The following is a 27,453-nucleotide window of genomic DNA, read 5'->3' on the forward strand; positions in this document are numbered from 1 at the left end:
TGCAATGCACTTTATAGGTTGTAATTAATGCTTCTCATGAAAAGTCCATACTAAAAATGTAATTCATTTTACCTGACCCACTATCAGCTAAGGTGTGTGAATGTGTGTTAGAGTAAAAGAGGGCGTTGCTGGAGCATAACTATGTTCAGCGACAGCCTAGTGAACCAATCATGTGTAATTAAAGTTTTTTTTTAAATGTATCAGAAAGAAGTGCAGGAAAACTCGCCAAGCGACAGAAAATGGACATCCAAAAGCCCGGCGGAGCGGCGAAGAGAAAGAAATGAAAAGAAAAAGACGAGAAAGACGTGGCAGTAATAAAAAGTTTTCCAGCTTATAAGTAGTTTTTTTAAAAAAGCAGAACAAAGTGAAAGGATGTGCAGCTAGCTAACGATTGCCTGTGTGGTGTGCGTGTGCGATTGTGTGCCTGCATGTGAGGGATACATTAGCCTCAGTGCCCAGGGACCCCTGGGGGTACTAATCCGGCCCTGCATATGAAGGGTGGGCAAGGGCCTGATTATTTAGAGACTTTCATTTCAAGTCAATCCCAAATGTTTCAAAATGTCTCTATAGCTTATTGTGTCCCAGGCTACCCTATCCTAAGACTTTTTCATGAGTCTGCACTAATGACCGTTTACACAACTATAGAGAGTCACTGACTGAGGCAAAAAATTATTGAAAGCAATCTCAAGGTCCATTTTTTTTTGTTGCTGTTTTAGAGATTTCAAATACCTCTCATGGTCTTCCTGGGCAAACTGAGCCAGGTCAGGTTTCATCATGTGAGCTAAGACTTAGAACTATTTGGCTCAGCTTGTCCGCTCACAGTCGTTCATGGCACAGCCCATAGCAACATGCTGCATCTCTTCTTTCTCCCCAAATTTCCTGTATCCCTGCAGCTGTCCTATCTGATAACAAAGGAACTAGCACATAAAGGTAAGCTTTGACACACAAGGTAGTTACTTATCCACAGAGCTATGGTCCTCTCTGGCTATGAGGGGTTAGGCAGGGTTTGCAATGTATTCTAGAATTTGTGTGAACTGTAAGGATATTGTGAGGGGTAATGACAGCAAATAGCACTGATGTGCAAGTACAGGTTGGAATCAAACCAAAATCAGTGTAGCCTTTGGCACACAGGGCAGTTACTTTTCCAATGAGCTGTGGTCTAATCATTGACTGTATGGGTCTAACCCTCCTTTGAGGGTTCAGATTAGTAAAGCTATATTCTATGAAAGATTTGATGGAAAATCTGCTGTCAGATTTATTCTTATTAATGCCTTACATTTACACAACAAAAACATGCACAGGAAAATATATATGCATAACCAATTTCACATTAAATAATATAAAGAGACAGCTTTATACTGTCTGCTCATTTTTTCCTAATTCACATGAGACTTTTACACTTGTCACTCTTGACTTCTAAACAAGTTAAAACAACTAAGATGTTGTGTTTATTGTCAAAAAACACCTTAAAAATGCGGTAAGACAAGTATGAAACCCTCTTTACTGTAGTTTAAATTGAACACCAAAGAATGAAGTAGATTGAATGATATGGATGCACCTCTCTGCTTTTTCTTAAAAATGGGTTTACAACTATATCTAAAGTATATGGTTTTAAGCATTCCTCACTAATCTGGGATGATTTCAACTTAATAACATTTCCAAATCCTTTCAACCCTTGCTTATTTCAAGTTGTTTGAATCACAAATCGCTGCTTAGCTCTCTCAGTGCTCAGCCCCAGCTCTGCTCACAGCAGAACTTCGTTTTGATTGGTCAGCATGGCGGCCATGCGACCAATCACATGTGAGGATATAGGATACAGGTGATGGAGGGGAGGCTGTGTATCGTGGCTTCATCTGTTCCTTCTGAGAGGGTTAGGTTTCTTCTCAAAGACAGGGAAAATTCTCACTGAGAGGAGAAAACGGATCAGCCCATCCAAGCTGAGGTGTCTGATTTTTCTAAATGCCAATGTTTGCTTGTGTTTGGTTCTTATTTCTGTTTACTTGAGTTGGTTCTGGTTTTGTTTGCTTGAGTTTGGTTCGGGTTCTGTTAGCTTGAGTTTGGTTCTGGTTCTAGTTCTGTTTGCTTGAATTGGTTCTGGTTCTGTTTGCTTGACTTGGTTCTGGTTCTGTTTGCTGGAGTTTGGTTCTGGTTGTTTGAGTTTGATTCTGGTTCTGGTTCTATTTGCTTGAGTTTGGTTCTGGTTCTGTCCTGGTTCTGTATGCTTGAGTTTGGTTCTGGTTCTGTTTTTTTTACTTAGTTTTGGTTCGTTAGCTTGAGTTTGGTTCTGGTTCAGTTTGCTTGAGTTGTGTTCTGGTTCTGGTTCTGTTTGCTTGAGATTGGTTCTGGTTGCTTGAGTTTGGTTCTTGTTCTGTTTGCTTGAGTTTGGTTCTAGTTCAGTTCTGGTTCTGTTTGCTTGACTTTGGTTCTGGTTCGGTTCTGGTTCTGTATGCTTGAGTTTGGTTCTGGTTCTGTTTGCTTGACTTGGTTCTGGTTCTGTTTGCTTGAGTTTGGTTCTGGTTCGGTTCTGGTTCTGTTTGCTTGAGTTTGGTTCTGGTTCGGTTCTGGTTCTGTTTGCTTGAGTTTGGTTCTGGCTCAGTTCTGCTTCTGTTTGCTTGAGCTTGGTTCTAGTTCGGTTCTGGTTCTGTTTGCTTGAGATTGGTTCTGGTTCTGTTTGCATGAGTTTGGTTCTGGTTCTATTTCCTTAAGTTTAGTTCTGGTTCTACCCCTAACCCCAATCATAACCCTAACCCTAACCTTAACCCAAACCCTAACCCAAACCCAAACCCTAACCCTAACCCTAATCCTAACCCTAATCACAACCCTAACCCTAACCCTAATCCTGATCACAACCCTGGTTCTGTTTGCTTGAGTTGGTTCTGGTTCTGTTTGCTTGAGTTTGGTTCTGTTTACTTGAGTTTGGTTCTGGTTCTGTTTGCTTGAGTTTGGTTCTGGTTTTGTTCTGTGGATATGTTTGCAGTTTTGTGTTAATTTGTGCAATAAAAAAGTTTGATTAATGAAGTAAAAAAATATACAACAATGCAGCAACACAAGCAACCTTTTCAGACACTAAAAAACAGCGCATTCTGAGTCTTACCTTCAAGCGGGAAAAATACATTATATTTTAATGAATATTTATTTTAATTATTTATTATTTGTGTTTTTCTAAATTTATTTCATTGTTTAAAAAAAGGCCACCAAAGCATTTGCATATTAAAGTTGTTAAATGAACGGTATTTGTCATGGTATGGGTATCGAATAAATATGTCTAAAAAGTAATCGGTATCGTATCAAATCATAAAAGTGTGGTATCACCATAGACTGGGTATCACCCAGAACAAATTGCTAAGTCTACATGTCTTCTCTGTAGTGACACCAGTGATCCTGCAGGAGGCAGCAGCAGCTTTGAATATGACTACACCATAAGGGACTCTCACAACAAAGCAGAGGAAGAAATAGTAATGGCTGTTCCTTAGCATGCCTTTACACCGTTCTTACACATTTATTAACTTGAAAGAAGAAACCAACACTTCAAGTTAATGCATGATTATCAAACAAAGAGGCTTTCACTGAACAAGCTGACAGTAGAAGATGTTAGGTGACAGTTCAGCTGCAGGTGGATCGGGTGAGCTCGCCGATGGAGATGATGGACTGAAGTCTTTGTGTGACACCGAGCAGCAGCAGGGGTTTGAACCGGTTGAGAGAGAGCTAAGCCTGACCCCTTCCTCCAAGTTTCTGCAGGCAGAACTGGAGCTGAACGCCCTCCTCAGCCGGCTCTCCTTCAGTGAGCCCGTCCGCTACATCTACAACCCGCTGGAGTACGCCTGGGAGACACACCGCTGCTATGTAGAGAGGTACTGTCAGGCCGGACAACAGATCCTGTTTCTGGGGATGAATCCAGGACCTTTCGGCATGGCACAGACAGGGGTGAGCCTGGCATTCATATACATGCATGTTTTATTCCATTTTGCATGTTTAACGGGGAGATAACCCAACCATTTCACACATGTGATTCTCAGTCAGTGGCTGTGAAAGCGGAAGTGGATCAAAACAAAAACAAGCCATGATAGTAGCAGCCTCTTGTGATGGGCTGTGTCCTCTGCAGTGAAACTTTCTTAGTCAATATCAGAAGACTTTCTGGTGTGAAATGCAAGACCTCTCATTTTCCAAGATTTGTGTGACATACACTTGAGGTCAAAATTATTACCCCCCAGGAATTCTGGAACATTTACCTTAAATTCTGCCCAGTGTTTGCATCATTGATAAAACTTGAAATAAGCAAACATTCAGCAGTGTTCTTTAGTAGCTTTGGTACATTTTGGAATGTAAAATACATTTTTAGGATAGCTTTATATCAAATATATTGAAAAATGGGGTGGTCAAAAGTATTAGCCCCCATGTGAATTTTTGCTTTCAAAACACCCCTGTGCAGTCAGCTGGTTTCCTAACAACACCTGTCAGTCAGCTGGTTTCCTAACAACACCTGAGCATTCAAACAGCATTGAGATTTACTCAATTTGGGACTCCAAACATGTCACGTTATTGAGAGAGACTACTCATATTAACCATGCCTAAGATAATGGAAATCAGTCTTGAGCTCAGAAAGAAGATAATGGAGGCTCATAATAAGGGGGAAGGCTATACTGTCATGTCCAGGTGTTTTACAGTGTCCAGAACAGCTGTACGTTGCATCATTGCAAAGTACAAGGAGTTAAACCCAGCTAAAAACAAACCTGGGCGTTGTTCGAAAACACAAGATTTCCAGAACTTTTGGGGAAGAAAGTAGTCTAAGATGTCTGCAAGAGGCCCATGACATCTGCCAAGGTGATTGTTGCTGACCTGACCTCCTCTAGAGTTGATGTTTTGAAGGAGCACAGTTGTGAGGGATCTTCATCGTAGTGGGCTTCAGGACCATCATCCCAGAAGAACCCCTTTACTAAAAGAGCGGCACATCAGAGCCAGACTGAAGTTTGCTTGAGAACATTTGAAAGGTAAAGATAAGTTTTGGAAGTCCATCTTTGGTTCTGATGGAACTTTTTTGGCAAATGGATGTTGTTCATGTTTGGCCAAGAAAGGGAGAGTCCTTCAACCCTAAGAACACCATTCCTACAGTTAAACATGGTGGATGTGAGCATCGTACTGTGGGGCTGTTTTGCAGCCTCAGGCACAGGAAATCTTGTTTGGGTGCATTGCATCATAAAAAAAGAAAGTTATGTTGACACTTTGAGGGATCATATGAAGAAATCTGCTCTTAGTCTAGGCTTAGGTCGGCGCTGGGTCTTCCAACAAGACAATGACCCAAAGCAAACTTCAAAATTGGTCAAACAGTTCTTAAAGGACACCTAAACCAAGGTCCTGGAGTGGCCCGTGCAGAGCCCAGATCTAAATCCTGTTGAGAATCTGTGGCGGGTGCTCAATGTGAATGTCCATGCTCAGAAACCCTTTTCTTTGGACCAGCTGGAACAATTTACATTAGACGAAAGGGCAAAATTGCTGAAGAGACATGTGCCAACCTTGTAAAGAACTATTTGAAGAGGTTGTTGTCAGGTGTGGCTCAGAAAGGGTGCACTATTGACTACTTAGGGCCAGGGGCCTAATAATTTTGGACGTGTCATTTTTACTTTTTCTTGTTTCAATTCATTGCATCAATAAAATATCCAAATCAAACATAGTGAACATTTTGACTTTGTTAATTTGGAAACAAATTAACTATAAACATTAGTTTTTAATGGTCATTTTCATGGAGAATTCAAGGGTTTTATCTGATTTCGCAAGGGGGGCTAATAATTTTGACCTCAAGTGTACATGTGCCTCATGTAAACTATTGCTGTTAAATAACTACACATCAGTCAAAGTATCTACAAACTGAAGCATCTCCCTCAAGAGCCTCCAGTCTGCTTTTAAAAACATTTAAAGAGACAAGCTCACTCAAACCCAGGCTCTCCTGCAACAGGTTCCCATCTACAGGAGCAGCATATCTAAAACTCTTTTTACCCACTTCAAGACGCACTCTGGGGACTGAAAGCAAAAGCAAGTTTTGTGACTGGGTCACAGAGCGGAGACTGTAGCTTCCAGTATTTTTTAAATGAATAAGAAAGAAGAAAGAAACGTACTTTATTAATCCCCAAGGGGAAAATTCTATTTTTTATATAAATAAAATTGCATAAATACGAGGGAAGCAAATTAAGAATCGCCTTATAAACAAGGACATGCCAGTGATGTAGCCTACGGGTAGACAATGCAGTCCAGCCAACACTGTCTAACACTTTTTTCACCAAAGCTAAAAAACTTTACTTTTCATCCACAGGTCCCTTTTGGTGAAATCAGGTCTGTTGTCGATTGGCTGAAGATCACAGGGGAGGTGGGTCATCCACCCGATGAGCATCCAAAGAGGCAGATCAAAGGACTCGCCTGCACCCAGAGAGAAGTGAGCGGCGCTCGTTTTTGGGGCTTTTTCAGGAAACTTTGTGGAGAACCAGCTCGATTCTTCCAACATTGCTTTGTGCACAACCTATGCCCGCTCATTTTCATGAGTGTTAGCGGGAAGAATTTAACCCCCCCTGAGCTGCCTAAAGGTGAGCGAGAGGCGCTCCTCGCCCTGTGTGACGTTGCACTATGCAAGATAGTGCAGGCGCTAGGTGTTTCCATGGTGATCGGTGTTGGGAGGGTGGCAGAGGATAGGGCACGCCGAGCCTTGACTGCTGCAGGTGTCAGTGTGCGAGTAGAAGGTGTCATGCATCCATCACCCAGAAACCCAAAGGCCAATAAGGGCTGGGAGGAAGAAGCCAAAGCCAAACTGACAGAACTTGGAGTCATGTCTCTGTTGAACGACATGTAAGCTACTAAGGAGGATGGGTAAGAGGCTTGGTTTTGATAAACTTGCTGTTAAAAAAGTAGAGCCTCACATTTAATTTGGCAGTTCAGTTTGTTTAGCAGAAAGCACTCCAAGGAGAACATGTTATTCCATTTCTCTCTGCCTTGTCATATTGAGAATTTTATTTTCAAACAACTACATTACAGCTAAAATAATCTTTGAATTCTATACACTAAAAAATATACAGGCTATATAAAAGAAGACACTTACAGACCTACTGTAGCCTTTTGATTGTGACATTATGGGGTTGAGAAATAGATTCTCCAAACCATGTTTTGTGAAACAAGCTGCCTGAAGTCAGGCCAGTTTTCGCAGCTGTACTCTTCTACTACTGAGCCATGCTGTTGTAATAGGTGTAGGATGTGGTTTGGTATTGTCTCATTGAAATATGGAAGGTTTCCCCTATAAAAGGCATTGTCGGCACTTGGCAGCACATGTTTCTCCAAAACCTGTAAATATTACATGTGTAAACTACCCATGCCATGGTCCATCACCTAGCTGGCTTTACTTCTTAGAATCTTTATGGAATACCCTTTTTATACTCATTCATGTTATTAACCTGCTGCAGATCAACCTAATCACTTGAGAGATGTTTCTCCAGGTGGTTTTTTTTTTAGCATTGCACAACTTTTTCAGTGTTTTGTTGTCTCTGCCTGAACTTCTTTTAAAATTTGTTGCTGGCATCAAATTTAAAATGGGCATTTACGTTTTACATGAAACAATACATTTTTCAGTTTCAACATTTGATATGATGTCTTGGACTATTTGTAATTTAATAAAGGGTTTAAATGATTGGAAAACCATCACAGTCTGTTATTATCAAAGTTTTACAGTGTCAAACTTTTTTTCTAACTGGAGTTGTATTTGTTTTATTTCTAATAAATCTCTGTCTGTCATAATAAAGAGTTGACTCTGTTTTTAAAAATAATTTATTATGAAAGTCATCACAGCAATCATCACTACATCCAGAACCTGACAGACTTGATAACCATGATAATCTTTACAATTTATTCTTTAATTCTGTCTTTTGTTTGGAACATGTCAATCTGCCAAACACACGTAAACATCACTTCTTATGTTTGTTCAAACTACACTGCCATCAAGTGTTCACAAATAGCACCATAGTCATTACAGAATCAAAGCAGTTTGAGGCTAGATGTAGAAATAACAGATAATCTCACGGGTACACTGACTAAAAATCACTTCAACATTGAAACCGACAACAAAAACAGCAGACACTCAAGCATGTATCTTTTCATGAGTACTTTCAGTGCAGTTTTAAAAAATGAAGATATTTTTATATTATAAATTAATCACATTAACAATGACTCAGCACCATATTGCCTTTTACTGTTCAGCTGCTTTTATAGTGTTTTTAAAATTCAGGACACTTCTTTTTAAGAGTGATGTTGAGTGTCCATCTCCCGTTTCCCCCTCCCCTCTACTGCCTCTACTGAGAATTGCAATGAGCAACAACCATGAGCAGCAGATCCTGTTTCCTAAAACACTAGCCTGTAATGGGAGTTGAAGTCTGCAGCAACACTTTGCCTTTTGATTAGCTGTATGCCTCTGAACTGCATCTCCCATGATTCCCCTTGCATCACTAACTTTACTTTGGAGGCTCCACATGCTTCAGGAGAGACTGTGAAACTCTTGCTCCTGACAGGATTGCTCATCACTTTCCACAGACTGATGCACAGCCCTGACCTGCATTTTGTAGCAGAAAAAAAAGCAACTCAGCTGGTAGCAGATCATCTCCTTGCACAATCAGGTAAGAAAAAAACACCAGATTAATTTACATAATCATTACAAAATACTACTATATATTGATAAATGCAATAATGTCAAAAGGAATATGAAATAGTGGAAATGTTTTTAATTTCAGTTTAAGAATATTTAGCTTTAATATTGAGTTTAAAATGTTTTTTTGTCTTTGACAGTTGAGAGATCTGTCATATTACATTAATGATATATTTTATCATTTAAACTGATAGCAGCTTGATAATTTGAAGCCTTGAAACAATTTCATTGAAGATGAATCCCTCAAAGGTATGTTACAGCATACAGATCCACAGACAGTCCTCTTTGTAACTCTGTTTTGCTCCAGACTACATGAAGTATCATTATTGCTAAGTTAGTTTATGAGTTTGTTGTTTATAAACATATTGGGGGTCCATAGGCGTCTGGTGTTATTATGACCAGGCTGCATTCCTGGACTGACTCTGCTATCACCTTACATCAGCTGTCCTCCTCCAGACTGAAACTAGAGCACATTTCCCTGGATCATGTATGTTTTCATCCTAAACAGCACAGCTTCCTATTACCATGGATAAACAGCCTGCAGTGGTGTTTCGAAATGTGGGGCAGCTTTACTTCCCCCAGACTAGAGTGGAGTGTCACTACAGCCTGACCTCAATGCACCCGTGGAGCAGCAATGACTGGATAGGCATATTTGAGGTAGATTCACCTACTTTAGCAACATTCCCACACACTTAGACTTTCAATTAAATGATTTAAGCAAATGATGATATTTATAAATATTTCTGGTACTATGCAGGTGGGCTGGTCTTCAGTTAAGCAATATCACACATACACATGGGCTCTTGTTCCTGAAAGCTACACTGAGGGGACCAATGTCAACTGCTGTGCACTTTTTCATGGTAAGAATCCAGTTTAACTTTTAAAAAAGATATGATGCAACAACTCCAAAAATTAGCCAAAGAGAGAGAGAGAGAGAGAGAGAGAGAGAGAGAGAGAGAGAGAGAGAGAGAGAGAGAGAGAGATGGATAAAGGGAAAAAAGACAGTTAAAAGAAAACACAATAACAAAAAAAGAACAATAAAAAATGGAGGCTTTTTTGTTAGTTTGTTTGTGTGAATGTGTATATACATATCTATATATCCTATATATCTATACACACTTACTTTATGTCTAATTTATTTCATTTTGGTTATTTTCTGTCATATGTAATTTGTTTAAAGTCGTGACCACTTGTTTAATGCCAGGTGTTGGCAATACTATTAATCTTGTTTTAAAGAAAATGTTAAAAATAAAGTGTTCAAAAAAAAAAAGAAAAAAAAAAGGAGACTAATAACATCAATTAAACCAATGCAGCAATAGAAAACACTAGAGTTTTAGATAATAAGAAATATAATAATGAGAATTTGAGTATGACTGGTAATAATAGCTGTAGGACATTGGAGTCATACAGGTCTACTCTAAAACAAAAATCCACAGGAACTTGTGATTTAGGGGACCACCAAAATAACATAATAATAACAATAACACACATCAGTGGGACATGAATGCAAACTGTTAAGGAGAAAGGGGATGACACAGGAGCTCAGTGTATCATGTCTCCATCATAGTCTAACCCTATTGCAGTACAACCAGCGGCTGGTCCAAATCAAGACTGAGCTTTATACTGTATATAGCTATACTATAAGCTTTATAAATGTGTATGTTTTCATTCTACTACTAAAGATAAAGAGGGTGTCTGTCATCTGGACCCTACTGGTAAATGAGTCCACATGAAAGGCCTCATGACTGAAGGCTCTGCCTCCCATACTACTTTTGGAGACAGTAACACAATTTCAACAAACTCATGTGAATGTTAGTTGCACCTCTGACCACACTTTGGGTCATTAATGGTTTGGTGTGCTCTGTTGTATATGCAACCACATACAATGGTGATGTCACCGTGTACTGACCCATCCCAAAGTAAACTGCCATATCCCTGCAGTAAGATAAGATAGGATAAGATATTACTTTACAGACATAAGTACAATCAAGGAGAAGTTCCAATTAGTACAAAATAAATAAAAATAAAAATAGATAAGTAAAGATAGAATACAATTTAGATACTGTATATACAATGTTACAAATGGAATTTAGATTAAATAGCAGTAATTACAGGCAGTATTAAAAATGTTTCAGTAGTGACAGGTTGACATGGTGTGATTATGGTTGGTAATGACAGATTAAGCAATAAATAATTATATAATAGAATAAAATATGCATTATAATGTCATCAGCAGTCAGAGAGTCAGTACAAGATGAGGGAGTGAAATGATGTGAGAGGGAAAACCATTAGAGGCCAGCAAAAGTCAGATCTTTCACTGCCACAGCTTTTGATTGATCACTGTTAACACTGAGCTTAACCAGCAACATGAATGTAAGATATGTTCTTAAATTTGTTTTGCTTTTTGATCATTTCTGTGTCTACTTGAAACAGCTTTCTACCTGCCTCGCCCTAGTTCAGTGGAGTTTCAGTTTGTTTATGTGGATAAGGATGGAGAGGTGTGTGCCTGTAGTCGCCCTTTCACTTTCTGTGCTCCGAAGCCGCTGGAGGAGCTGGAGACTCTGAGAGAGGAGAGAGAGGAGGAGGATGGAGAGGAGGAGGATGGAGAGGAGGAGCTGCTCCTGGTTATCCCAAGAGCTCAGCTACTTCAGGTTAGGATGAGAAAGATAATCCCATTTCATCACAGGCAATTCAGTTCAGTACTATTCTGTACAATACAAAAGCAGCACCACTTACAGGACACTTACTTCTATTTTACACTAAAATGTTTAAGAATCCTTTTTTCTTCCCGTGCTGTGAACAGAGTCAGTTGGATAAATGCTTAAAAAAACAAGCAGGTTTGCAGCAGGCTCTTGATGAAGCCAAAAAGATGGTGGACAACCAGAGAGAGAGCTGCAAAATATCAAAGATTGAGTGGGAGCTTGAAAAAGAAGCGATGAGGAGCGAGATCACTGAGCTCAGAGACAACCTGAGATACAACAGCGACTCGCTGAAGCAGATAGAAGGAAAACACAAGGTAGGGAGAATGAATCCCATCAGATCTCACCTGCTTTCACCTCCAAATGTTCAGTATTTCACTGATAAATGATTATGGAAAATAATTGGATATCACTTTTGTTATGTCATCCGTATATTAAGGATGTGAAATACAGTCAGGAAAATCTGACCTATGAACTGAGTAAACTCATGGCTGAAAAAGCTGAGAGTCAGCAGCGAGTCAGAGACCTGGAGGAGGATATGAAGGTCCTGACTGACCATGAGAAGGAAGGAAACATGGAATTGGAAAGGAAAGTGTTTAAGACATACGCTAGCTCATACATTGTGGTATTGTCCTTTCCTCAGGTCTAATGTCCTCTTTTTTGTTCCACAGACTGAAGGAGAGAGTGAAGAAAATGTCCAGTCAAATGAAATATGATGAGGAAAAGAGAAAATTTCTTCAGGTAATACAGCATCTTTACTAAGTTGCCATTTTCTCCTGATGTCACACTAAATGTAGAGGGCTAATACTGTACTACTCCTAGGTTGTAAGTTGAATAGAAGAAGAGACCCTGACAAGTTCTTATGATCTTTAAGATTATGAAGTAAGGGGCACTGGTGGCCTAGCGGTCTAAGCGCCCCACATACAGAGGCTACAGACCTGGTCGCTCGACCATTTCCTGCATGTCTTCCCCCGCTCTGTACTCCTCACATTTCCTGTCTCTCTTCAGCTTTCCTATCAAATAAAGGCAAAAAGGCCAACAATATAACTTAAAAAAAAAAGATTATTAAGTGAATGAAAATAAAGTGAAAATCTGAACAGTCATTAAGCCATATTTCTTCTAAAACATGTGTGAACACAGATGAGCTACCATGAAACCACAGATAACATTAGCGCTCAGCCACATGCAAGCTATTGCTACAGGTAGCCTGGAAGAGGCTGAATGCTAATATTGTGACAGTGTGAGCCAAATTCCCTTGTTACCATTGTTTCTATTGTTTTAAATCAAACCGTAAGCATTCAATCTCTTCCTAACTAACCGTAACAACAGATAGCAAATGGCTAAATTCTATTGTAAGCTGTTGTGTGATGGTAGCTAATGGGTCCCTCAAGATTTTCATTAACTTTTGAATACATTTTTATGTGTTTAAATCACTTAGAAGCTTGCACACAGCAGTGTGACATCAAAACATAACTTGAACCTCCCACCCTGAGCATGGCGATGGACAGAAATGGCAAACTTTGGAATGTGGTCAATTTTTTTTCTGTTTCTTCTCTCTGTTGGGTAACACATATTAAGAGAAACCCTTGAAAGAAACAATACAGGATTAAAAGTGAACAGAATATCATCATATTTCTCTCTGCAGGTGGAGAATGAGACAGCTCTGGTGGAGGTTCGAGGGCTGCAGGATCGTCTGGACGCTGCAGAGCATGTAGCTGAGGGCCTTCGCAGAGAGCTGAGGGAGCTGGGCACCCGTCAGGGCCATGCCAACACAGAGCTGCATCAAGCCCGGCTGCAAGTGGCCCAGCTCACCTTGCAACTGTCTGAGGATAACCTGCTACTCAGGGAGGAGCGTGCTAGTTGTGCTCTAGAGAGAGAAGCTTACAGACATGCAGCAGAGGTGAGGACACAGCACAGATTGATGCTGCACATGAGTAACCTAAATGTCAACCTGACATTTCACTTTTTTTCCCCCATACAGTCTGATATGAAGAAATTACAAGAACTGAGCTGTGAGGTGCAGAGGAAAGAGGAGTGGCTTCAGGAGGAGAGGACAGAGAGGGAGAAACTAGAAGTAGAGCTTGGGAGAGAGAGAGATTGCATTCGAGTAAGTGTTCCAAAGTATATTGCGACACTACTGTCCATTACACAAACACATTCAGGTATCAAAAATAAACACTCGCGTGCAACAGATCTGCATCATCAGTCGCTCGGATTACATTTTGGGAACTGGAGAATGATGGCAGAGTTCAGCTTGGTTCTTTAATAACTCACACACCTTCGCAAATAGAAAGGCTTCCATGAACAGTGAGTAAACATTTCTTCTCACTCTCATGTGAGCGACCACAGGAAAGAGGACAAGCCAGGTCACATGTGTGGGAGTTCAGGTGGTGTAAGTATACTGTGCTGCCCCCTGCAGGTGCTGCTGAGTGATGCCAAGCAGGAGCTCCAGGAGCTGAAGGCCAGTCTGAGGAGAGCCCAGAGAGAGAGAGAGGAGCAGCAGATGGAAAAACAGGCAAGGACTTCACATCAGATTATACTCATTTATAAAATATGTCTTTATTTTATGACTATTCAATTGTATACATCCCAACTGAGTTCAATAACACAACATATTGTTCTTGTTTTTCTCTCTAAAAGTGCAAACAGACAACTTTTTTTAGTGGATGTGTGGTGAAAACCAATTACAAGTTCAACATAACCCCATTAAGAATCATCTACACCAAAAAAGACAGAAAGAAATACAAAATAACAAGACATGCTAGCAGGTGTACTAAATTAATTAGACATGTTTTCATAGTCAAGGTTCAGATGTGAAAAGTAAATGAAAACATTCAATGATTAACAGAAGAGGGCCATAACAGCTTTTATCTTTTACATTGAGTGAGTGATACATTTGACCCTTAACAGAAAGCAGATAGATTTTTTAGTTACAAAAACACAATTAACATACGTAGTGGATAACAACAGCATAAAGGTAGGAGTACATCTCATCTAAAAGAGGCATCAAAATCAACACAAACACAAGGTTCCTTACAGGAGCCTTTATGTTATTCACATTATTCTGACACTGATCATTCTGCACAATGGGGACCTTTATCTATGCTATCTTTAGTATATTATCAATCAAGTGCCAGGAGTATAGATCTACTCATGACTGTTATTTATATAAAATGTAAAAAAAAATGAGAAGAAACTTTCAATCTCAAGAAATCAGTGGACAATATAAGATAATCTTTTTTTTATATACAGTATATATATAATTTTATTTTATTGAGTGTGCAAGGGTCTGAATACATCAGTACATTAGGTGATTCAAATAATTAGTCATCTTAATTCCAATAAAGTAAAAAAAAATAAAAACACAACAAACAAGCAAAAAACTAAACAAAAAAAAGAACAAGGAAATCAAATTTAATTTCATAGATCCTGTTTTATTCATTCACATTACAGTTGTAGTTTGAATCCCTTGCACCCACTCTGACATGTTTACACTTATCCACCATACACCTTCACCGACATATAGAATCACACCAACAAACACACACACTGCTTAGTGAGGTGGTAGGGGTAATGGGTATTGAGGGGGAGGTATGTTGAAACACACACACACACACACACACACACACACACACACACACACACGCACACACTCACACACACACACACACACACACACACACACACACACACACACACACACACACACACACACTTGCACACACTTGTGTTAATACATCAAGTTTGAGGGGGGTTCCTTAGAGTTTATGGTAATCAGGTGATTTTGTGGCTTCTCTCGTCTACAGAGCTTCATAAATCTTGCTCCATATACTGTCAAATAGTTTTCCCTTGTTGCTGTCCTCCGATATAGTCCTTTCAATACTCAGATAATATTTCATGAGTGTTTTCCACATTTGAAGCATAGGTGCTTCCTTATTTTTCCAATTTTTTCAGATAAGATAATCTTATCTGTTTTTCTTCCCTTCCTCCTCAACTTTTCTTCTTTGTTCTCACTCGAATGCACACAGGACCTGTTAATCTACATCCGTCAGTTAGAGCAGAAGTTGGAGATTGTGCCAGAAAATAAATCAAGTGGAGAAACACCGCCCTGCGTCTGTGAGTGTTGACGTCTACTTGTACACAGCATTAACATTTCATTGCAGTGTAATAAGTTAGTAAGTAAAAGAGTAAGTAAAGAGTCCTTACTGATTTAAACAGCGCCTGACTCCTCCTCTGAGGATGACCAGGAAGTCTCTGCAGCTTCTCCCAGATCAGTCTGTTCACCTGTTTTTGTGTCAGCTCACCTGGAACAACCTGACAGAGCTGAGATCCTCACTGAGACACAAAACCAGAGCAAAGAGGACACGGCCGCCTCTGACACTCAGGTATTCAAACCTATTCAGAACTAAACAGGGTGAAACACCTCCTGCAGAAAGCAAATATTTGACTGGTTCCCTTATTCAGTCCTTAAGTTACCCTCTCCACCTGCAGGTTTTTGTTTCAGCTATGTGATTAAACAACAAGGCTGGTGGGTAGAAGTCATGACCGTTTATTTATTCTGGTTGGCTCAAGTTCTCAGATATCAGTATAGAGATGTACCCACCAGCTCTGCTGCCTTTGCCTGGATTACAGAGTCTAGTTTCCTTATCAGAGATGGTTGGGGCCCAGTAGCTCTTAAGGCTGCTCTTGGATTTGTGCTTGTTACTAGATGCGACTAAATAACTGCAAATAAATAAGATATCACACACATTTAGCTGTTTTAAATTGAATAAAGAGAACCTGTAGTTTGAGTAGACCTTCTTGTTTTTGTTTATCTATCCTCTGACGTTACTCTGGTATGTTGTTCCTGTGCCTGCATACTTTTTACGATCCTCTTGGCCTTTACAATCTTATTTTGCATAAAAATGTAATACTCAAAAACCATGTGAGTTTTCAATATTCAATCCTAAATGGACGACTGAGAAAAGGCATAACGAAAGACAAAATCCAGTCCAATTTTGATTTAGATTTAGATTTAGATTTTTTAGTTTTGTCTCAGACAGTTACAAAAAAACAGAATTGCTATCATTTTTTTTGGGAGGTGGGGGTCAAAAATGAATTACAGATGTACCCTGACCAGATGTGTTTCTGTATGTTTTTAAAACAACAGAATAAGCATTACCTTCTATCTGCCTCTGCTTTTGTCTTTACTCAGTACCTGATGAAGCAGCACTGTGACACTTGTGCCAATGAAAGGAAGCAACTGATCCTACCAGAACTCATCAACCCCATCTTAAGGTGACTTCTCTTTGTTTTCACCAGGTCACACAGGACACAACCGCTTTTTCCCTCCGTGACTGGAACCACCACTCCCAAAATATAACGACATGACTTCATTCACACTCTCCTCCCTGGCAGACAGGTTTATTACAGCTGTGGTTCCACTTGTTTTGCACTTCTACTTACTGTGGAAAGAGTCACACATCACTATAGAGTGAAAATAAAAGTGTTATATTGCCACGAGAGTAAAAATAGAATCAATTTAGCAAGCAATAAATTGACAGGCAAAGACAAGTGATTTATTAATTTGATTAGTTTTTATTCTCTTCTTCTCTGCAGTGAGCTGGCTGACGGCCCAATGTGGTAACACAGTGAAGGATGGACATTCACACGGGACATAAAATAAATCTGGTGGCATTTTGTGATTATTAGATCATAGTTTTGTAGCTGTTAATTTAGGAAGACTGTATTAAAAAGGTAATTTTATGGTGAAAACATAAAGATATGTGTATTTAAAGTAAACATGGCCCAACCTCTAAGTCTTGAGTGTCTAGACTGTGAGATAAGGTTGGCTGATAGTTTTATTACTGCTTTAGGATTTGACTTTCATACACAGTTTTCCCAGAATTGCCTTCAGTGTGTTAAGTCTCTGTAATTCCATTTTTTTCTACATTTGTAGCTTTTTTAGCTTATAAAAAGGGTTAGTTTGCAACTGTGTTGAGGAAAGTGCCAAGATATCCTGCTAGTAGCTTGATTTTAATACACAACATCTTGTTTTTTGTGCCTTATAGCCCCTTGAACTCTGCATGTGAGTGTGAATCCTGATACTGAGTCAAAAGCGCGGGTGTGTGTGTGTAACAGAAAAGTGTGAAATGTTCTGCTGCAGCTTGTTGAGCACTCTGTCAGGCTGCAAGAACACAAGAGTCAGTTTATGATACTTGTGTGTGTTGTCTGGAGAAAAAAGTCTCTTTAATAGGATATGATGATGAAAAAGTGTTGATTCAAATCTGTAATTTGACGGGAAAAGTAGCATGTAACAATGATACAGAAAAATGTATTGTTTTTAATTTTGCGCTACAGTGGAAAAATAATATTTACAGGTTAAACAAAGCAGTCTGGAAAACAAAGTTGTGTTTCATCTTAAGAGTTGGTTTGCAAGATTGATTTCAAATGAAATGACAACTGGACACTGAAGATCTGAGGACAAAAAGCGCCTTTATCAAAATACAAGAAAGACAACAACGTATAAACAAAACAGCAAACAATAAGCAACAAATAAAAATGTAACAAGAACACATCAGCCCAGTCTTTGTTTAACTGTGTGTATCAGAGCTATGTTGGTACATCTGAAATAAAACTCATGAGGTGTCCAAATCCCTGAACATGAAGTAACTTGAAAACTACAAACATTGAAAATATAAAAAGTTATAAAACAACAACACAATGTAACAGAGATAAGATGGTTCCAGCTTTAAAAGTCATGAGATCATGAAATCTCCTATATTACAACGTTTTTTTATTTCACATAGAAGAACTCCTTTTTATCACTTAATGTTTTGTTTGTGTCCAAATGTGACTTGATATCTTTGGTCTTTTTTGCACTCACATGCTTCCACACAGAGCTGAGGCCTGAGACCTCTTTCATGGCTTTTCTATTGCACCAGCTCAATTTTAAGGATAGAAACAGATATTACAATAAAAACAAGAGGAAAACTATTATGTAGTATCATGATAATGTGATTATGAAATTTCATTTAATACTTGAAAAGTATATAGAGTTGGCTGATAATGTGCAAAGTATTGTTTGAGTGTGTTTTTGGTGTGTACATAAGAGGAGTTGTGTTCCCTTAACTCGTGGTTATGAGTTTCCATCCTGTAAGATCACAACTAACAGTAAACATCATCTTAGTGTCTGTGTTGATGTACAAATCAACTTGTCTATTCTTGGCTGCATGACATCAGAGCCGTTGCCTAAAAGTATGATCAGCTTGTAATCTCTGCATCTTTTCCTCTTCTTCTTACTTCAAGAACCACCCATGCATGATCAGCAACATGCAGTCCTTTATCTCAGCTTCATATTCTGAATTGATTTCAACACCAAAAATATACTACAGCTCTGCTGCTGCAATGTCATCTACTGATTTTATGCTGATGGAGGATCTTTCCCTTACAACTGTTGATGAGTTTAGCAAGACTTACATTAAAAATCAAAACAAAGAAAACATTAAGTATTTATTTTACAAAATCCATGTTTGCTCTGCTCAAGGGATACAGCACACATCATCAACCTGTGCTTCCGGCGACAGGCCATTGTTTTGTCTTCAGCGATTTTGGACGGTTACAAACTCCTTCTTGGTCAGCTTACATTGCTATCAAAATGTATTACTGTCTTTAGCTGAGCCAAGACAATGTTTACAAGAGGGTGTGAGGAAACCTGTTTGATGTGCATTTTTTAAAATGCAAGCTGGTCTCCTGCATGAAGGCTCATAACGGATTTTGGCAGTCTCAACAAAATTTACATCACTCTGTCTAATGCTAAATGCTCTCAGTTACACACTCTTGCAAAGAAAGACACACACACTCACACAATCACACCTGAGGTTTCATGTGAAGTAAACTGCTGTCATGTTTGGATTATTCTTTGTTTTCAAAATGAAAACATTATGGCTTTCCAGTACCTGGTTGCACACGTTCAACATGGTCAAAAATTTAAACTTTGAAAAAATCCATAATCCTTGTTTGATGGAGGTTTTTTGGATTGAGGATTTTGGGGTGTTATGTTGGAGCATACACACCAACAGAATACTATACTGACAATTAACCTGAGACTGTGTAATTACATTAAATCTACCCTGCAGATTCTTCAGTCGTATCATTTTTCATAAAATATTTGATGTGTTTTTGAGAGGTGGATATAGGCTGCTGCATTTGTTTTGCATTCTTTGTTGGAGTCTTTTTTGGACCACAAGCACCAGAGCTGATATAAAAGTTAGACCTCTACCTTTATATCATGTGCAATGTGAATTTAGAGTCCTGCTCATGACTTGGTGTTTCTGTGCTATTGCTGTCTACTAACTCTACAAGTTTTTACTATTGCTTTCTTTTTCCCCAATAAAGCAAAAATGCATAACATTAATGACACTTAAAAAAAACACGTATGTCCAGTAAAAATGTCAGGACTGAATGAGGATATACAATAAGCAATACAGACTCCCACAAACAGGCACAAAGAAAGAACAGAAATGTGTACATGCTTAAAAAAAAAACATACAATAAAAAAAATAAGTAGCATATCTCTGAATAGTAATAAAAGGAATTCTGCGAAGACATTTGCGGCAAATGGGCGCCACATGGAGCTCTGTTACTGCAATGTATTTTTACCATCAATTTTATACAAAGCATAGCCCTTATAGATAGCAGAGGAGTGCATTTTCTTCTATCCACCACAAACTATTCCTCTTTGGGTAGACGAAACACTTTGAAACATCTTTCATTTAGTCTTGTTTTGGCACAGTGATTTTTACGCTGCTCTCCTCAACCCACTGACTTTTAGTGCTTTCTCTTCTCAGGTTTTTTTTTTGCCTCCTATTCTGAATTCTACACATTTTCCTTTCAGATGTAACATACAGACTTTGTAAACACAAGCTGTATGCAACACTGCTGTTGTAAAATAGTCTATTGGATTCTGAGAGGAGATATTGCTGGGCAACAGCATCATTAAGTTTCTCTCACTGTGGTTTTCTAGTCACACCTTTCTTCTGCCCCCCCACTACTGCCTCCCCCAACGCTTCTCCGTCACTGTCTGCGCCTCTCTCTTTCTCCTCATCCCAGTAGTCGTCCTCTTCCTCCTCCTCTTCCTCCTCTGCGGGCGACTCATACGCTGCCTTGTCCTCTTGTTTGATAGCTTGAATGGCGGGGGGAGCGGCTGCAGTACTGTCCCCTGAGTCACTGCTGTCCTCGAAGGCCTCTGGGTTTTCCAGCATCTCCCTTATGAGTGGGGGCATGGGGCCGGGGATCTCTGTCTTCAATGTGATAGCTCTCTCTGCCCCTAAAGGAACACAGAAACATGTTTACTTAATGGTTATGTTATGTTGGACTAGGGTTGCACCAGGTTGGATACTACTTCAGGAAAAGAATGCCGCTATTCAATGCCAAGTTATCTTTGTATGCAGACGATGTTGTATTCTCTCTGTTTGAGACATTTTTCTATGCATGATTTGTAGGATAAAATGACATTAAGAATCTTTTATGTTTTATCAGTCAACATATTTTCTGGGTAGAAACCCTTCCACTGAAAAAATCTCAGTCAGATGGTCGACTAATCAAGTAACTTTGCTGTGGAAAATCTAAAAGAAAGCTGTTTATGAAGCTTCCCAGTTTGTAACTTTATTCGACCCTGTCCAATAATGACAATATGAAAATCATCAATCCTGTTGCTAATGGTCGTCTTTGTTTTCACTGGTCTTATGAGGCAACATAAATAATTTCAGTCTGTTTCATAAACTGCGAAAAAAGCAGGAGCTTTAGATGCATTTCTTTAGTACTTGTTGATTCTCAAAATTGTGGCCTCTTTTTTGAGGTACCAAAACAGTATAATAGCTTGAAATCTTAATGTGTTGTTTGTTTGTCAGCTGACCTTTGGTGCTGATTCCCCTGAGATCAGTGACTTTCATCAGCATGCGGGGAAACATGTGAGGCTTGTTGGGGCGTCTGCGGCGGGTGTAGATCTTTAGAGCCTCTAGAAGTGGCTCCTGCAGCTTATCCACCTTCTGCGGCTCCTCCAGGTCCATACGGTCTGTGACAACAGCAGATGCACAGGTAACCAAATGGTATCATGCAATAAATGGACATTTCCAAAAATTGTGACAAAGAAGGCTGTTTGCATATGGCAGCTTGTTGTGGGCACAATCATACCTCCACAGATGAGGCAGATGGCACTAAGTAGACCCGTCTCTGTGTCATCCATCTCCAGCGGCAGCAGCTGGCCAGCAAAGGCAAACACCAGCTCTGTGAGCGGGCCGAAGCCGGCATTATGCATCTGGGTTCTGTTTAGAGTTAGGCCATCTGAAAAGGTCATTGTGTCCTGTTCCGGGGTGTAGCGTGTGCATATCCTCAACATCTGAAAAACAACGCAAAAAAAAAGAAAATAAGATATCCTTGAAATTCATTCCAAATTAATGCATTATAGCTTAATCACATCTCTAAAAGTCAGCCGGCATGACAAATGGGAAAAGCATTGGGGAGGTGAAACACGTGGTCAGTTAAAGAGGAGTAATAAAGCAATTTTTTGGTACCAGGATGTCCAGACATGCAGATTTGAGGAGGGTGATCTGGTCAGCAATGGTGAGCGTGGTGAAGCCTGGTAGCCGCTTTGCAAACTCCACAATCTTTATAATGCACTTAGTGGAGAGCTCACTGAACTTATCCCACAGGCCCAAGTCCAGCTGTACTCTGTGGTCTGCACTTGAGTTCTGGTGGAGAGAAAGAAGGACAGTTTTGTCAGTGTGGCTTTGCAGAGTCTAAAGTGTGTTCGTTTTTGCAGCAATGCGGTGAGCTAATGTTGGGTGGAGTGTTTAGAGGTGGATATGAATTACTCACTGTAGTGTATTTTCCTAGTTGGCACAGAGATGGAAAGGTCTCTTGGTGTGCTTTGCTGACTTTATTAACCAGCTCCTCCAGTTCACCACTCAGTTCGTAGTTCTCTGGCAGCAGCACCTCCTCTTTCACGTCCTTCTTCTTCTTGTTTCTGTCGTTTCGCACGGCTACAGGAAAAAAAACAAGATAGAACACTTAACAAAGTTCAACTCCACACATGCCTTTTCTGATTTTGATTGTTACTTGTTATTTTAAAAATAATTGACTCAGTTTGATATTTTCTTCATACCTTCTTTGGACATGCCAACCTCAAAGCATTTCTGCAGCCGACAGTACTGGCAGCGGTTGCGGGTAACTTTGTTGATCTGACAGTTCTTTTCTCTGTGGCAGGTGTACACCATGTTCTTCTGGATACTGCGCCGAAAGAAGCCCTGAAACCAATTAACAAATATGTCTTTTATGCTGCTTCATGACAAACAGAAAGAAAGAAAGTTATTTCATGGCAAGTCTAGAGTTGTAGCTGAAGGATACAAAAGTTGGTGGGTCCACTAATTTTCAGATATGCTGACAATGCATCATTACTAGTAATCTCCTAACTTCAGCCTTTGAAGTTGTAAGTCAGACTTCTCAACCATAAGCTTTACAGACAATTTCCTTATTTAATTGTCTAGCATTGTTAGTTTAAAATAAAATGAGTTTACATTTTAAAACACTAACAACTCACTTTACACATACAGCTTTGTTGCAGTAATAGGGTGCAGTATTAGAAAGAAAACTCTAGAGGGCAGCTTTCCAAAAGCAAACATCAAGTGTATTCACTGCTGACATCTGTCCAGCTGAACATCAGGTTCTCACTCTTCTTCTTTTAGTGGACATCAGCTGTTCATTTTACACACTTCCTGTAAACTCTTCATGTGTCTCTGGCTCCATTTACCTTGCAGCCCTCACAGGAGCTCACTCCATAGTGATAACCAGATGACTTGTCCTGGCAAACAAAGCATGGCTTGTAGACCCGAGGAGGAGGAGGTGGGGAAGGAGAGCTAGGCACCATCTCCTCTGAGCTGGTGCTCTGAGTCTCCACCGCTGTTAGAGAGAGAGAGAGAGAGAGAGAGAGAGAGAGAGAGAGAGAGGGAAAAAAAAAACAGTTCACATTTAGGGTCTCTTATTACATCAGAGTATCTTGTTTACATAAGTTCTTAAAGTCTTTGAAACCATGATGAAAGCTAATACAAGCACTGATTAGGAGAGAGTGGTCAACAAACAACCCCCCCAACCCAGTCCAGGCCACCCCTCGGAGCCAGAAGGCAAGCTCAAAGGCAGACATTTTTAAGAGAAAAGGGAGGAGGAGGGGGCTCTGCTGATTGACAGGGACTTAAAAGAGACACAATTAGCTGATGGCCAGATGGCCCCGCTGATAAAATGCTGATTGGCAGCTGAGATTTGATTGGCTTCTCCTTTTACTGGCAAGTTGTGGGGGAGCAGGCATACCTCTGCTGACTTTTTGACTGACATCTTGAATTTTAGCGTGTGTGTGCGTGCGCGTGTGTGTGCACACGCGCACATGCACGGGCTCACATTTTTATTTGAAAGGCCTGTCCAACCAGAGCTGCCTATATACTTCGAGCCCCATGTGAACAAACAGAGGTGGGATGTTTATGGGACTTGGCTGTCTCCCTCTTTGCCTTCTCACTGTCTCGCTAAAGAAAATGGCACACTGTGTAACACCATTTGCTGGCCATGGGCAAACTGCTGCTAATAAAAAACGTCCAAAACAAACAACGAGAAAGAGACAGGCAGGGACAGGAACAATCTAAAAACCATAGCTCCAAACATCAGATTAATACTCAGGAGGAGTTAGCAACATGCCTGGTGTACATTCGAAGGTGATGACTAAAGAACAACCAGATTCCTTCGAACGTGCCTTTCAACTTTCACCTTCAGTCACCCCAACTTCACCTCCCTGGGCCCTCTCCCACCCCCATTCCCTTGTTTCCTGGCCCTAAATTCCTCAGTGCAGGCTGGACAGGGTTTAATAGTGGCCCAGGCTCATAAGCGGCCCTATAAAGGTTGTGTCTGGGATGGGAAGGAGGCCCCCCGGCCGGGCTGACGGCCTCTTTATTGGGATCCAGTCACCTTCGGCAGCTATTCACATCAACAGCTTCATCCTTGGATCCCTTCCTAGTAAAAATAAAGAATCCAGGGGTCAAAAACCCAAAGTCACAGCCCCTCCTGTCACCTTCAATGGAAAGCACAAGGCTGAACCAAATGTGCCCCCCACCACCACCACCACACACACAACCTTCCCCTCTGCAGCAACCCCAACCTGAACCCACAGCTTGTCATTAACAAGAGTGGTAAGGTTTCAAAAAACAGAGAAGCAGAGGCACAAAGGAATAATCTAATAAAAACACAGAGGGAGAAATGAAAAGAGAAAGAAAAGGAGAGAAGGAGGTGAGTGGAAGGACACAAACTTCCCAGTGTCCAAGAGGTGAAATAAAATCCTGACCATTTAACTTTGACCTTGACTGGAGAAGGCCATTGCTAACTACATGAGCAGCAGCTCGCTTTAAAGTTCAAAGTGTTCAAATATGACATGAAAGTAACACTCTATGACTCCATTATGGTACTTTTCTGTTCTGTACTGACCACTCCTATCCAAACGATAAATCCAAATATCCCAAAATACATCTGAATATATTAGTAGAACAAAAAGTTATTTGGATTCAAATGTTTATTTGACATTGACCTTAACCAGCTCAGCATGGTTTGACACAGTGATATGTGTGTGTAACACCTAAACAGAAGTGTGATTATTAATCAGCGGGGAGACTGGCCCTTTGAGTGAGAACAATCTGAAATCTAACACCCTAGGACTGGGATTACATATCACTGCTGGCCGCTAATATAGTGATGAGACATGCACATAAACTTAAAAATTACAGGTTTTTTTTCTTAAAGTCCCAGGGAAGGATTTAATGATGTTGATGACATTTTTATCTTTTCCACCCAAAATATTCCCAAAACACTGAAGTTCAAAACTTTCCCATTCTTTAAACAATACAACATTCAGAGTTCAGCTGGTTGTGATGGAAGTTAAACTGATGTCTTTTTCTTTCTTTCTTTCTTTCTTTCTTTCTTTCTTTCTTTCTTTCTTTCTTTCTTTCTTTCTTTCTTTCTTTCTTTCTTTCTTTCTTTCTTTCTTTCTGTCTGTCTGTCTGCCTGTCTGTCTTTCTTTCATTTTTAACTGTAAAAGCTTTTTAAAATGTTTATGTTAAACAATGAGTGAAGTGTTCACTGCCAGACAGAATAAAGCATGTCTTTAGACTGTATTATACCATACCATACCATACTATACTATACTATACTATAATATACTATACTATACACTACACTACACTACACTACACTACACTACACTTAATAATATATTTTTATATATCGTCACCGTATTAAAATAATGACCATGTCATTTTTTTAAGTTTTTGGGAAAACAAAAAAAAACCTTACCAAATGCAGAGAATATGATATTTATTAATCATTTCAATCAAAAAGGCCTTGACAGTGGATGACTGTTGACATACATAGAAAATTGTGTGTCAATTATGTAACATTAAAGAATACATTTTCAATTTTCAAACATTCTAGTGTGACTTAGGCAACTTTAAACCTGGCTTAAACTGCCCTTTCATTCCATAGTGCAAACTCAAAACTGAAATTACCCTGAGTTAAATTAAACAAATGTCAGGTACATCAAATTGGTCAGGAGGCAGTCCCTTTCCTCACTTCTCCAGGTCTTCTTCGCTGGGTTTTTATTGAACTTGTCCTTTAATTCCATAAAGCAAACTCAAAACGTAAATAACTGTAACCTAAATTGAACAAATGTCACTCACCGGTAGAAACTGATTCAAGAATAATGTTTAGAGGCCATTGAAGCAGCTGCCATCATGAAAGCTTGTTCAATTGCCCATGTCAGACATTTTATCCTAAGGAATCAAACTTTTTGACTTAGGAGAAGAATAAAATGGCCCGAGTCACCCTCTTGACATTGGCTGTTGTCCTATAGAGCATAAAGAGCATATTTCAACTAAGGATTAAGGCGATTTTACCAGAGGTGGCCAGAATCATTCAGAGAAGATTTAGGCCAAAAACTCATTTTCGTCAAAAATGACTTAGGCCATTATTTTAATAGGGTGACGATATGTAAAATTGATATAGCATCTCCATTTTAAACTGTTTTGAGCCCTGTTTGGGTAAAAGTGGTTTGCAACATGAAATGAAGCCAAAACAAACCAACAATAGCTGATCAGCTAAATACTAATGATGTCTTGTTTAAGTTATAGACATTTCCAGACATCATTTTCCAACAATAAAAACAAAAACAAGCAGTAAAACAGGCCCAGTAGCACTTTCAATAAAACCCTTTTCTTACATTTGTATTCATTTGATCTACCATGTGACTTAATGCTTCAAGAATGCACCGAGCTGCTCTCTGCTGTTTCCCCTTTGGGAACATTTGCTTCTTTTCTTTGCTTATGTTAGCAGTCAATTACATATACTTGAGCTTTCACTATGATTTTTTTTTATACTTACACAACAAAAGATTCATTGATTCAGTGTAAAGCAGTTTGTCAATATGGAAAATAACTGTTAGCTGCAGCCTTGAAGGTAATGGAACTGTTGCAGTGTTTTTATTTTTTGTTAATTTTGTTAATTTTGTGCTATTTTAGTGTCTTGACAGTGAAACCCAGATTCTAATGCTTTTTAAAGATGTCTATGGTCAGAGAGAGAAAAGAGTTGATTTATGATTTATGCTGACTTTTTCAAGAAAACGCTTTTAATCATCTTCATCATGCTCTAACAAAACATATAAATAATATAGTTATATATAAAGTGAAATTAATCCACAGTAAAATGATAAATGTTTAACACAAATGTATAAGTACACAAAGAGCTGCTTCTCACACTGCAGGTAAATACTTCAGTTGGGGTTATTAGAGTGCAGGTAGGCGCAGAAGGTGGACGTGAATGAAAGGCGCTGTAACCTGATCACTGTTTTCTGTTTATATAGTAACACTGACAATGTAAAAGTGGAAAAATAGCTCCCATTGAAACAGAGACGCTGCATCTGGCGCCAGCACAGAGGTAGTGACTGACACTGTCTGAAGGTGCTGAGAGTGGATGAGATGGTAACATGACGGAGAGAGACAGGGTGAGAGACGCTGGGCTGAA

At 39.5% G+C, this 27,453-nt stretch overlaps 3 protein-coding genes across 4 annotated transcripts in view; 2 read left to right on the plus strand and 1 right to left on the minus strand.

Annotated features, from left to right (window-relative positions):
* The first annotated feature begins 3,388 nt into the window (after positions 1-3,388).
* Positions 3,389-7,768, plus strand: smug1 (single-strand-selective monofunctional uracil-DNA glycosylase 1). Its single transcript, XM_034676899.1, has 2 exons — positions 3,389-3,924; positions 6,305-7,768. Exons 1-2 carry the CDS (start codon positions 3,589-3,591, stop codon positions 6,833-6,835), a joined length of 867 nt encoding a protein of 288 aa, XP_034532790.1. The 5' UTR covers positions 3,389-3,588; the 3' UTR covers positions 6,836-7,768.
* A 772-nt stretch (positions 7,769-8,540) lies between these two features.
* calcoco1b (calcium binding and coiled-coil domain 1b) lies at positions 8,541-18,003 on the plus strand. The gene is made up of 12 exons (XM_034689159.1): positions 8,541-8,642; positions 9,180-9,328; positions 9,429-9,531; positions 11,105-11,322; positions 11,475-11,687; positions 11,810-11,964; positions 12,042-12,111; positions 13,016-13,270; positions 13,352-13,477; positions 13,790-13,885; positions 16,565-16,647; positions 16,969-18,003. The coding sequence occupies exons 1-12, from the start codon at positions 8,564-8,566 to the stop codon at positions 16,994-16,996; spliced, it is 1,575 nt and encodes a 524-aa protein (XP_034545050.1). The 5' UTR covers positions 8,541-8,563; the 3' UTR covers positions 16,997-18,003.
* LOC117816854 (retinoic acid receptor gamma-A-like) overlaps positions 17,826-27,453 on the minus strand; it is a 38,568-nt gene continuing 28,940 nt past the window's right edge. For both annotated transcript variants that reach the window (XM_034689264.1, XM_034689337.1), the window contains 7 exons: positions 23,159-23,307; positions 22,514-22,655; positions 22,228-22,391; positions 21,924-22,100; positions 21,544-21,748; positions 21,266-21,424; positions 17,826-20,677 (listed from right to left, as the gene is read on the minus strand). In XM_034689264.1, the coding sequence (XP_034545155.1) occupies positions 20,358-20,677; positions 21,266-21,424; positions 21,544-21,748; positions 21,924-22,100; positions 22,228-22,391; positions 22,514-22,655; positions 23,159-23,307 (1,316 nt within the window). In that variant the 3' untranslated portion in view covers positions 17,826-20,357. The remainder of the gene's footprint in view (positions 20,678-21,265; positions 21,425-21,543; positions 21,749-21,923; positions 22,101-22,227; positions 22,392-22,513; positions 22,656-23,158; positions 23,308-27,453) is intronic.

The sequence above is a fragment of the Notolabrus celidotus genome, chromosome 1 (genome assembly GCF_009762535.1).
Source record: "Notolabrus celidotus isolate fNotCel1 chromosome 1, fNotCel1.pri, whole genome shotgun sequence".
Lineage (NCBI taxonomy): Eukaryota > Metazoa > Chordata > Actinopteri > Labriformes > Labridae > Notolabrus > Notolabrus celidotus.

Excerpts from the sequence above, each read along its gene's own strand:
- smug1 (XM_034676899.1), top strand. The coding sequence starts at position 3,589 with ATGTTAGGTGACAGTTCAGCTGCAGGTGGATCGGGTGAGCTCGCCGAT. Across the intron at positions 3,925-6,304 it reads TCGGCATGGCACAGACAGGG|GTCCCTTTTGGTGAAATCAG; the intron begins GTGAGCCTGGCA and ends TTTCATCCACAG.
- calcoco1b (XM_034689159.1), top strand. The coding sequence starts at position 8,564 with ATGCACAGCCCTGACCTGCATTTTGTAGCAGAAAAAAAAGCAACTCAG. Across the intron at positions 11,323-11,474 it reads CAAGAGCTCAGCTACTTCAG|AGTCAGTTGGATAAATGCTT; the intron begins GTTAGGATGAGA and ends TGCTGTGAACAG. Across the intron at positions 13,478-13,789 it reads GAGAGAGAGATTGCATTCGA|GTGCTGCTGAGTGATGCCAA; the intron begins GTAAGTGTTCCA and ends TGCCCCCTGCAG.